General features: G+C 44.7%; 1 protein-coding gene across 2 annotated transcripts in view; it reads right to left on the bottom strand.

The window, feature by feature from the left end:
* The window catches only part of LOXHD1 (lipoxygenase homology PLAT domains 1), a 227,425-nt gene that overhangs the window by 79,449 nt on the left and 135,321 nt on the right, over nt 1-12,655 (bottom strand). For both annotated transcript variants that reach the window (XM_057526953.1, XM_007197197.2), the window contains exons 22-24: nt 5,327-5,493; nt 4,471-4,575; nt 400-528 (exon numbers count right to left, since the gene is read on the bottom strand). In XM_057526953.1, coding sequence (XP_057382936.1) covers nt 400-528; nt 4,471-4,575; nt 5,327-5,493 — 401 coding nt within the window. The remainder of the gene's footprint in view (nt 1-399; nt 529-4,470; nt 4,576-5,326; nt 5,494-12,655) is intronic.

Here is a 12,655-nt window from a genome sequence, read left to right as displayed (position 1 = left end):
GCTCTCAGGTCCCACCCCAGACCTACTCCAACCAAAGGCTGTGGGTGGGGCCCAGAAATCTGTGTTTTAACAAGCCCCCCACGTGGCTCTGATACACATTCAAATTTGAGAACCACTGATCAGGGATTCTCAAATCTGGCTGCCCACTGAAATTTCTGAGAGTGCGGTTTTGGGGAAAGCTTTAAAAGTCACCAGCATCCTGGCCCCTCCCTGACCAATTAGACCAGAATCTCTGCATGCAGCCAGGACTCCACCAGACTGAAGGGACTGAGGAAGCTGTGTCATTATGGAAGGCAGATGACATCCAAGTCTACCTCAGATTCTTGCCTAGACACCCACGGGGACCTGCCCATGGTCCTCACGTTCTTAGCCAGGAAAAGAGGGAGGGAAGGCAGAGACCTGTGTTGTCATGGCCGATCCTGACTTTCCACAAATCTCCCAGGTCCAGGGTCTCCACCGTGAAGATTTCGATGCTGTCCCTCTCAAACTTGTCACTGTTTGTCTTGGAGGATTTCAGGAGGGTCATTCCTGCCAACCAAATGACCCCAACATGACTGGCTGGGCCTGAGACCTTCCAACCTAGTCTGACCACCTTTTTTCATCTCCCCTCATAATGTCCAAATTTCTGAACTTTCATCAGATTTAGACTGTACAATTACCATCCACTAGGTGTCTTTGGCATTTTGTGTGTATGTGTATGTATGTCCTTTTATTAAGCTTTACAATAATCTTTTGACATATATATTTTTATTTCCAGTTTGCATCTAAAGAAAAGGAGACACACCCAGAAATTAAGTGCCTTATCCAAGGTCATCCAGGAGGAAGTGGTGGGGCCCTAAGTCAATGTGTGCCCTCCTTTCACAATCCCCACGTTTCTCCATGGCGGGGAGGGAGCCAGTGACAGAGCCACCCTCCCACGCTCCCTGGGGAAACAGGGCCTCCCCTGCAGGGATGGGGCATGTGGGAATTCTCTGGAGACTCTTCTCTGGATGACAGAAGGAGGGTTGGCTTCAAATGCCCCTGACCAGCCATCTCACATACATTATCTGTCCTGGGACACTGGCTGCATGTCAGTCTGAAATTTAAGGTGGTTTCAGGATCATCACCATCTCCTCCTGCCTCAGCTTTCAAGTCTCCTTAACCCTATAAGTCCCACCTCATGTAGGAATTCTTCTGATAATCTAGACTCATCGCAGACTGGTTTCAGCGCACAAAGAGTCAGACAGACCTTGGTTAGATGCCCGGTTTTGCCACTTAGCATCTGGATGGCCTTGGACAAATTACTTAATTCTCTGAAACTGGTTTCCTCGAATGTCAAAAGGGATGGTCTTCCCCATAGAGTTGTTGTGAGTAGTTAATAAGATGATGACTTGCGTCTTCAAGAATGTGCCTAACACATAGCAATCCCTTGGCAAATAAAAGCAGTTGTTAGGGCCCCTCAATTTCATTGAGTATGGCTCAGTAACTATTGCAAGGACATACATTTATAAGTTTTGGCCTGATTCATTCATTATATCTGCATTACCTAACCTAGTAAATGATAATAATAATAAATGTTTTATTGAGTGTCATTTTGTCAAAAATATTTTCCATGTTCAATTTCATTAAATACACAACTCTATGAGGCATGTACTAGTATAATCTCCATTTTACAAATGGGAGAAACTAAAGCACAGAGAGATTAAGGAACTTGCCCAAGGTCACACAGCTAATAAGTGGTAGAGCAGAAGTTTAAACCAATCAGTCAAGCTTGAGTCCATGCTCTATATCACCACAGTGTTGAATTAGAATATGAGCACCCCAAAGTCAGGGATTAAGCTCCTTCATTCTTCAGCAATTCTTGGCATAGAGCTCTGCACCCACAGGGTTTTGAGCAAATATGGGCTGACTACATATTTGAGGGACTGGTTCCTCTCTGAACTCAGAATGGCTGGACACGTGGTCCAAGTGGATGGCTGACTCCAGCACTATATGCCACCTTCTCTGATTGCCTTGACAGAGGCTCCAGAATGACCCCGAGACTCCTTGAGCATCTCATACGGAGAGTACCATGGAACCCATTGGCTGAATCTCACTGGAAGTTGGGAAGAGCCACTGGTTCCCAGGTTGTTATTGAGGTAGAGATAGAGTTAGGGCTACCTCTGCCTTTAGAACAGAAGGAGAAAGCTGGCGAAAGACACAGAGAAGAGATCACTCACTGTTTGGACTGAGGAGCCCCTTTGCTACAGTTTGAAAGGCAAACAGAGTGACACCTCAAGGAACGGCACAGGAAATGGTAAAAACTTTCAGAAAGGCCTGGACAAAGAATCGGGCACCATTACTTGTGGAGAGGATACCGAAGGGAAGATGATTCACATGGCTTCCAAACACTTGTAGGGTGGTAGAGGCAGCAGTGAGGACCAAGAGAGGGCAGGGGGCTCTCTGCCCCCAGAGTGCAGTAGGCCTGACTTAGTAAGATTTAGGAAGAATTTTAAAAGAACCGGCATTCACAACCCAGGCAGACAAGTCATCTCACAGGGAGATTTTTAAGAAAAAAGGAATTGCCTTTCTCTGTTGGGGCTAGTTGCATGAAATCTTTCAAGAGTCAGAGGCATGCAAGAATACACAATGGGGAAAGGAGAGCCTCTCCAATAAATGATGGAAATGGATGTTTACATGTAAAATATTTAATTTGGACCCTTATCTCATACCGTACATAAAAATCAACTCAAAATGAATTACAGATTTAAACAGAAGGACTGAAACTGTAAAACTCCTAGAACAAAGCATAAAAGAAACACTTTATGACATTGGTCTTGGCAATGATTTCATGAATATGACACCAAAAGCACAGCAACAAAAAATAAAATTAACAAGAGGGACTACATTAAACTAAAAAGTTTCTGCACAGCAAAGGAAACAATAGAGTGAAAAGGCAACATACAGAATGGGAGAACATATTTGCAAACTATATATCTATAAGGGGTTAATCACCAAAATATATAAAGTAATCTTACAACCCAATAACAAAAAGACTAAGAACCCAATTAAAAATGGGCTAAGGACTTAAATAGACATTTCTCCAGAGAAGACATAAAAATGGCCAACAGTATAAGAAAAAACACTCATTGTCACTAACCATGAAGGAAATGCAAATCAAAACCACAATGAGATATCTCACACCTATCAGGATGGTTACTATCAAAAAAACAAAAGGGGACTTCCCTGGTGGTCCAGTGGTTAAGAATCTGCCTTTCAATGCAGGGAATGTGGGTTCGATCTCTGGTCGGGAACTAAGATCCCACATGCCACAGGGCAAGTAAGTCTGCGTGCCACAACTGCAAAGCCCACGTGCCACAACTGGAGAGAAGTCCTTGTGCTGCAACAAAGAGCCCGGGCACCACAGTGAAAGATCCCATGTGCTGCAAGTAAGACCTGATGCAGCCAAAAATAAATAAAATTTAAAAAAACCAAACAAACCAAAAGACAACAAGTGTTGGTGAGGATGTAGAGAAATTGGAACCCCTGCACACAGTTGGTGGGAATGAAAAATGATGCAGTTGCTATGGATAATAGTATGAAAGTTCCTAAAAAAGTTAAAAAGAGAACTACCATATGAACCCACAATCCCAATTCTGGGTATATATCCAAAAGAATTGAAATCAGATTCTTGAAAAGTATTAGTGCTCATGTGTTCATTGCAGCACTATTTACAACAGGTAAAAATGGAAAAAATCCTAAATGTCCATTGACAGATGAATGGATAAAGAAAATATGGTATATACACACAATGGAATATTATACAGCCTTGTAAAAAGAGATTCTCCAATATGCAACAATGTGGATGGTTCTTGAGGATATTATGCTAAGTGAAATTAGCCAGACACAAAAGGATGAATACAGCATAACTCCATTTAAATGAGGTATCAAAATCAAATTCATAAAATCAAAGATGGAAATGGTAGTTATCAGGAGCTGGGGATAGGAGGAAATGGGAGTTTAAGAATCAACAGGCATATGTGCTCCGCAACAAGAGAGGCCGCGATAGTGAGAGGCCTGCGCACCGCGATGAAGAGTGGCCCCCGCTCGCCGCAACTAGAGAAAGCCCTCGCACAGAAACGAAGACCCAACACAGCCATAAATAAATAAATAAAATTAAAAAAAAAAAAAAAAAAAAAGAATCAACAGGCATAAAGTTTCAGTTTAGTAAGTTTAATAAGCTCTAGAGATCTGCTGTACACCACATACTTATGGTCAATGACCATATATCATACATTTAAAATTTGGTAAGAAAATAGATTGCATGTTAAGTATTCTTCATAAAATAAAATAAAATAAAATAAAATAATAAAGAGAATTTTAAAATATGGTTTCTTAAACGAGAGAAAGAGGGAGAGTCATGTCCAGTATTTCCTTGGAAAATTGCACTGAATCTCCCGGTCTCCCTGGAGAGGAACGTGGGTGAACCTCGGCCCTACGTTGCTCTCTTACCAGTGTCATCTTGAGTGCCAAAGAGCGTGATGAAGACATTGGCATCGGTGCCCGCATTCTTCTTGTCCCCGGTCTTTATGGTCACTGAGAATGTGGTAGATTTATCTGCCAGGAGAAGAGTGTGGAGAAGTGAGTGGTAGATTGCACCTCCCATGAAGGGAGGAGGAAGAAAACGTACTGAGCATGTTTCTCTGCTCCTGTTGGCTGTTTTTATGAATCACTTTACTTGTAGTATGTGTTCTTCTGCAGTTGCCTTTAGTCTGGAAACTTCCTGAAGGCAGAGATGAGGTCCCCCCACCCCACGTCCAGCACACACAGGAAACCCTCAATCAATAAAGTTGTAGGATGCTTGGGGAAGACTTGGGGTGACTGTGGGGTTCAGAGGCTCATCAACCAGGAGCCCTGGTCTGGATCCTTCAGGTTGGGAAGTTTTAGGGATGCATGTTTCAAGGAAGGGAGCACAAGCATCATAGAACTCTTGAAAGTTCATTCTTTCCCTTGACAAAAATATTCATATTGAGTCTATAATGTGCCTGGAGGGGAGGACACAAGACTAAATCAGAGTCAGCTATAACTATTCTATTCTATTCCATTCCATTCCATTTCTTCCATTCCATTCTATTCCTGACAATAACTCCATGCTAGGCCATGTACTTTATACCCAGCCATATGCTAGACATGTGAGAATACGCCCCCTTCACCTCCCCATTCTTGCCATAGAGGAATGAGAGAACAGATAGATTCCCAGGGAAGGAAGTGCCCAGAGCCCACAGGGGAAGGGAAGATGGAGACCTAGTCGGGGAGAGACAGAGGAAAGGGGTGCTGGAGGGGAGAAATCAGCTCTAGGTTAGGAAACCTTTCTGCTCCAGGGCCAGGTGGTCGAGGGGGTTGTTGTCATCTCCCCCACCCTCCTCATCCTCGTTTGGTGGCAGCACATAGGACTCATCCACTGGCAACAGCTCCCTGGACAGCTGGCCATCATCCTCCTCCACTGCCAGCCAGCGCTGGCATGGAAAGTAGTACCTGTGGGGACAGGGGGTGAGGAGAATTGGGGAATGTCTCTTTGGAAAGGTCTCATGAAACAGTAGTCATGGGCTGAGGAACGAGAGGCCATCATGGGGTCCAAATGCTCCCCTGTCTTCCCCCACACCCCCAGCATTGGCCTCCCATCCTACCTAGCCTGGGAGTCACCCCATTAGTCACTTGCCTGGAGTAGACAACAAACATGGGATGTGGTTTCCATACAACCCCATTGAAAATGGCTGGGTAACAGTGCCTGGAGCACAGCAGACCCTCAATCAGGGTCCTACTGGAGGAATCTAGAGGAAAAGGGGCTTCTGAGGACTGTTCCAGCCTTTTCTAGAATCAACCTGTTAGCCAGAGCCACTTTGGCAGAGAATGTTGTACACATAGGAGGGGCTTCATACCCAAGGGCTGAATTAGTGGATTTTAATGGAATGACCCATTTATGCTTCTGGAAGGTGCAAAGAGTATGGCTAAGGAGCTGGCACAGCAGACAGCGGGCGCCACCCAGGGAAGGGAGGTCCAAGGTAGACTCCTCAGTGGAGAGGCTGAACCCAGAGCAAGGAAGGCGCCTGGACGGAAGGGAAAGAAGGATGGGGGCCGAGAGAGGCAGCAGAGCGTGGGAACTGAGGACTCGCTTCTAGAGCCAGACTGGGGTTGAATCCTGCCTCTGCCGCCTACAGTCATGTGAGCTTGAACAAGTTTCTTTACCTCTTTGTGCGAAGGTTGCCAGATTTAGCCAATAAAATCACAGGACTCCCAGTTAAATTGGAATTTTAGATAAGCAAGTAATAATGTTTCAATATAAGTATGTCTTATCTAGTATTGGGGACATACCTATACTAAAACACTATCCATTGCTTATCTGACATTCAAATTTAATTGGTCATTCTGCATTTTATCAGGCAACCCTCTGTAGAATGAGGATGATCATGCCTATTTCATAGGTGGTTGTGAGAATTTCATGACTTAAACATTTTTAAGTGCTTTAAAAAAATGCCTGGCTCTCAGTATGCTCTTAGGAATTTGCTAAAACTATTGTGAAGATGATGATGGTAATTCTTCTTACACTTCCTTTCTTCCTCTTCAGTCCATGCCTGGGATCTCTGGAGATTGCGGGCTGGACAGTTCCCACTGGGCCCCTGAGCTTCCAGAACAACTCAGAGGGTTTGGGGATGCAGCCCATCTCTACAGCCCCACCTGCACCCCTTCTCCACCACTGTCCAGGTACATAAGATGCATTCAGGGTCTGGTCAAAGTCTGGAGAGGTGGGAGCAGTGCAGGCCAACGGTCTCATCCCTGTCTGAGCCCCACATCCTCCTACAGTCCTTACTGCTTCCCAACGTCAGCACGGTAGAGGGGCAGCTCCAGAGGACGCCACCTCGGCCCAGGGGCTCAGATGGGGCACAGAGGGGCAACTGTGTATCAAGGGATGTGGATTTAAAGGGTGGGAGGAGCTCAACCTTGGGAGATATAAACTAAATTGCTACGAAATTAGTGTTTAAGTGAAAAATGTATATCGTTCCACTTCTCTGCCTTTCAAATGTATGAGTGGGAAAGTTAAACTTTTACTAATTTATGAATAATAGGCTTTAGTTCTAAATTATGGCCGATTAAGGGAGAGAGACAGAAATAAAGAAAAGAGTGGGGTTGGGGCCGAGGTGGAGTAATGAGAGTATGCGAAGCTGGAGGAGGACAGGGACAGAGGGAGAGAGACGCATAAAGAAAGAGCTTGGGGAGACTGATGCTGGGAGAGAAAAAAGTCAGTAAGAGGGGAAGGCACAAGCCCTCCCACACCCGTGAAGAGCGCACGCATGGGGAATCAGAGCCTGGCTTCTTGGTACCACCCCCGTGGTCCCTGAGATACCTGCACCATGAAGTTAAAGGCCCTTAGCACGCCCATGGCCGCAGCCTCCGCAGGCAGGAGAACCAGAGCTGGAGCCAGGATGGGCCTGAGCTCTGGGCGGTTAGCCTCTATCCCCACAGCAACAACAAGCACCGACAGGAGGTCTAGTGGAGGACTGGGCCTACTGGCCCCCTCCCCTTCCTCCCACAGGAATAAATCCTGCTCAAGCAGGTCTGCGGAGGGGAGTAGGTAGGGATTTTTAAGGAGCAAAGGGGAAGAGAGGCATGCAGGTGTTCTGGCCAGGTATGCCCACCACTCCACTTAAGCAAGGGCAATGGAAGGAAGAGCCAGGGGTTGGGTCAGCAGGAGGTTTAAACTGAGCATTGGAACAAAGCTCGGGGCCACTAAAAGTACGAGTTTCACTTGAAAGTTAAACTGGAATGAGTGGATTGCAAAACTGAACCCTGTAAAATGTATTTAATGTGTGGCCTTTCCCATTTTGTGCATAAAGGCTGGAGCACATCAAGTATGTCAACTGGTGGTACTGGAAGAGCGGCGTAGCAACAGAGTGGGTCTGGAATTCCAGAGCTCTGGGTTTGTGCCCCTGCCCTTCCCCTTACACTCGGTGTGGCTGCTGGGCCCCGAGTTTCATCACCAAGAAGGCCTCTGCGGGGTGTGAGCAGAGGAGGGACGTGGCCTGAGGGCTGTAGACACTAGGAGGGCCTGGGTGAAGCAGAGGGACCAGCCAGGAGGCTCTGACCAGGGGGTGCTGAAGATGGGGAGAGGGGGTCTGGCTGAGCTTTTCTGACAGAGTGGCGATGGATTGGGGGTGGGGCATGAGCGGCAAAGAGGAGGCAGGGTGGAGTCAGTTTGCATGGAGACATGTGACTGGGTCCAGGGGCAACTGAGGAATGAGGACACTGTTCATTTACCCTTCTGGCTGCAAAGGCCTTATTCCTGAGCTAATAAAGGTCATGGGAGGCCACAGGCCCTGTCGGGGAAGACGGTGTCTCTCCAAGAGAGAGAGCAGATTCGCTGCTCTAATTTTGCTTCCTCTGAACGGCCATGATTTTGTTTTTAATTTGAATTTTATTCTATTTATTTATTTTTTATATAGCAGGTTCTTATTAGTTATCTATTTTATACATATTAGTGTATATATGTCAGTCCCGATCTCCCAATTCATCCCACCACCACCACCCCACCCCACCCCAGCCCCGCTTTCCCCCCTTGGTGTCCAGATGTTTGTTCTCTACATCTGTGTCTCTATTTCTGCCTTGCAAAGTGGTTCATCTGTACCATTTTTCTAGATTCCATATATGTGTTAATATATGATATTTGTTTTTCTCTTTCTGACTTACTTCACTCTCTGTGACAATCTCTAGGTCCATCCACATCTCTACAAATGACCCAATTTTGTTCCTTTTTATGGCTGAGTAACATTCCATTGTATATATGTACCACATCTTCTTTGTCCATTCGTCTGTTGATGGGCATTTAGGTTGCTTCCATGACCTGGCTATTGTAAATAGTGCTGCAATGAACATTGTGGTGCATGTGTCTTTTGGAATTATGGTTTCCTCTGGGTATATGCCCAGTAGTGGGATTGCTGGGTCATACGGTAATTCTAATTTTAGTTTTTTAAGGAACCTCCATACTATTCTCCATAGTGGCTGTATCAATTTACATTCCCACCCGCAGTGCAAGAGTGTTCCCTTTTCTCCACACCCTCTCCAGCATTGGTTGTTTGTAGATTTTCTGATGATGCCCATTCTAACTGGTGTGAGGTGATACCTCATTGTAGTTTTGATTTGCATTTCTCTAATAATTAGTGATGTTGAGCAGCTTTTCATGTGCCTTTTGGCCATCTGTATGTCTTCTTTGGAGAAGTGTCTATTTAGGTCTTCTGCCCATTTTTTGATTGGGTTGTTTAGTTTTTTTTCTAATATTGAGCTGCATGAGCTGTTTATATATTTTGGAGATTAATCCTTTGTTTATTCGTTTGCAAATATTTTCTCCCATTCTGAGGGTTGTCTTTTCGCCTTGTTTATAGTTTCCTTTGCTATGCAAAAGCTTAAGTTTCATTAGGTCCCATTTGTTTATTTTGTTTTTATTTCCTTTACTCTAGGAGGTGGGTCAAAAAAGATCTTGCTGTGATTTATGTCAAGGAGTGTTCTTCCTATGTTTTCCTCTAAGAGTTTTACAGTGTTCGGTCTTACATTTAGGTATTTAATCCATTTTGAGTTTATTTTTGTGTATGGTGTTAGGGCATTTTCTAATTGCATTCTTTTACATGTAGCTGTCCAGTTTTCCCAGCACCACTTATTTTTTTTAAAATTTATATTTATTTATTTTTGGCTGTGTTGGGTCTTCATTGCTGCATGCGGCTTTTCTCTAGTTATGGGGAGTGGGGGCTACTCTTCGTTGCGGTGCATGGGCTTCTCATGGCAGTGGCTTCTCTTGTTGCAGAGCACAGGCTCTAGGCACGTGGGCTTCACTTAGTTGTGGCACACGGGATCAGTAGTTGTGGCTCACAGGCTCTAGAGAGCAGGCTCAGTAGTTGTGGTGAACAGGCTTAGTTGCCCTGCGGCATGTGGGATCTTCCCGGACCAGGGCTTGAACCCATGTTCCCTGCATTGGCAGGAGGATTCTTAACCACTGTACCACCAGGGAAGTCCCCAGAACCACTTACTGAAGAGACTGTCTTTTCTCCATTGTATATCGTTGCCTCCTTTGTCATAGATTAGTTGACCATAGGTGTGTGGGTTTATCTCTGGGCTTTCTATCCTGTTCCATTGATCTATATTTCTGTTTTTGTTTCAGTACCATATTGTCTGCATTACTGTAGCTTTGTAGTATAGTCTGAAGTCAGGGAATCTGATTCCTCCAGCTCTTTTTTTTCCCCCTCAAGATTGCTTTGGCTGTTCGGGGTCTTTTGTGTCTCCATACAAATTTTAGGATTTTTTGTTCCAGTTTTGTTCTGTTTGGATGATCTGTCCATTGGTGTAAGTGAGGTGTTAAAGTCCCTCACTATTATTGTGTTACTGTCGATTTCCTCTTGTATAGCTGTTAGCATTTGCCTTTTGTATTGAGGTGTTCCTATGTTGGGTGCATATATATTTATAATTGTTATATCTTCTTCTTGGATTGATCCCTTGATCATTACGTAGTGTCCTTCCTTGTCTCTTGTAACATTCTTTATTTTAAAATCTATTTTATCTGATATGAGTATTGCTACTCCAGCTTTCTTTTGATTTCCATTTTCATGGAATATCTTTTTCCATCCCCTCACTTTCAGTCCATATGTGTCCCTAGGTCTGAAATGGGTCTCTTGTAGACAGCATATATGTGGGTTCTGTTTTTGTATCCATTCAGCGAGCCTGTGTCTTTTGGTTGGAGCATTTAATCCATTCATGTTCCAGGTAATTATCGATATGCATGTTCCTATTACCATTTTCTTAATTGTTTTGGGTTTGTTTTTGTAGGTCCTTTTCTTCTCTTGTGTTTCCCACGTAGAGAAGTTCTTTTAGCATTTGCTGTAGAGCTGGTTTGGCGGTGCTGAATTCCCTTAACTTTGGCTTGTCTGTAAAGCTTTTGATTTCTCTGTCGAACCGAATGAGATCCTTGCCGGGTAGAGTAGGCTTGGTTGTAGGTTCTTCCCTTTCATCACTTTAAATATATCATGCCACTCCCTTCTGGCTTGCAGAGTTTCTGCTGAGAAATCAGCTGTTAAACTTATGGGAGTTCTCTTGTATGTTATTTGTCGTTTTTCCCTTGTTGCTTTTAATAATTTTTCTTTGTCTTTAACTTTTGTCAATTTGATTACTATGTGTCTCAGTGTGTTTCTCCTTGGGTTTATCCTGCCTGGGACTCTCTGCGCTTCCTGGACTTGGGTGGCTATTTCCTTTCCCACGGTAGAGAAGTTTTCAAGTATAATCTCTTAAATATTTTCTCGGGTCCTTTCTCTCTCTCTTCTTGTTCTGGGACCACTGTAATGTGAATGTTGGTGTATTTAATGTTGTCCCAGAGGTCTCTTAGGCTGTCTTCATTTCTTTTCATTCTTTTTTCTTTATTCTGTCTGTGGCAGTGATTTCCACCATTTTGTCTTCCAGGTCACTAGTCCATTCTTCTGCCTCAGGTATTCTTCTATTGATTCCTTCTAGTGTATTTTTCATTTCAGTTATTGTATTGTTCATCTCTGTTTGTTTGTTCTTTAATTCTTCTAGGTTTTTATTAAACATTTCTTGCATCTTCTTGCTCTTTGCCTTCATTCTTTTTCCGAGGCCCTGGATCATCTTCACTCTCATTATTCTGAATTCTTTTTCTGGAAGGTTGCTTATCTCCACTTCACTTAGTTGTTTTTCTGGTGTTTTGTCTTGTTCCTTCATCTGATACATAGTCCTCTGCCTTTTCATTTTGTCTGTCTTTCTGTGAATGTGGTTTTTGTTCCACAGGCTGCAGGACTATAGTTCTTCTTGCTTCTGCTGTCTGCCCTCTGGTGGATGAGGCTATCTAAGAGGCTTGTGCAAGCTTCCTGTTGGGAGGGACTGGTGGTGGGTAGAGCTGGGTGTTGTTCTGGTGGGCAGAGTTCATTAAAACTTTAATCTGCTTGTCTGCTGGTGGGTGGGGCTGAATTCCCTCCCTGTTGGTTGTTTGGGCTGAGGTGACCCAGCACTGGATCCTACAGGCTCTTTGGTGGGGCTAATGGTGGACTACAGAAAGGCTCATGCCAAGGAGTACTTCCCAGAACTTCTGCTGCCAGTGTCCTTATCCTCGTGGTGAGCCACAGCTGCCCCCCTCCTCTGCAGGAGAACCTCCAATACAAGCAGGTAGGTCTGGTTCAGTCTCCTATGGGGTCACTGCTCCTTACCCCTGGGTCCTGGTGCACACACTACTTTGTGTGTGCCCTCCAAGAGTGGAGTCTCTGTTTCCCCCAGTCCCGTCGAAGTCCTGCAATCAAATCCTGCTAGGCTTCAAAGTCTGATTCTCTGGGAATTCCTCCTCCCATTGCCAGACCCCAAGGTTGGGAAGTCTGATGTGGGGCTCAGAACCTTCACTCCAGTTGATGGACTTCTGTGGTATAATTGTTCTCCAGTTCATGAGTCACCCATCCAGTGGTTATGGGATTTGATTTTATTGTGATTGCACTGCTCCTACCATCTCATTGAGGCTTTGCCTTTGTCTTTGGATGTGGGGTATCTTTTTTGGTGAGTTCCAGTGTCTTCCTGTCGATGACTGTTTAGCAGTTAGTTGTGATTCTCGCAAGAGGGAGTGAGCACACGTCCTTCTACTCCACCATCTTGAACCAGTCTCCCA

This window comes from Balaenoptera acutorostrata, chromosome 13 (genome assembly GCF_949987535.1).
Source record: "Balaenoptera acutorostrata chromosome 13, mBalAcu1.1, whole genome shotgun sequence".
NCBI lineage: Eukaryota > Metazoa > Chordata > Mammalia > Artiodactyla > Balaenopteridae > Balaenoptera > Balaenoptera acutorostrata.
The sequence above is the reverse complement of the archived record's forward strand: the minus strand, read 5'-3'. Positions and strand labels throughout refer to the sequence as shown.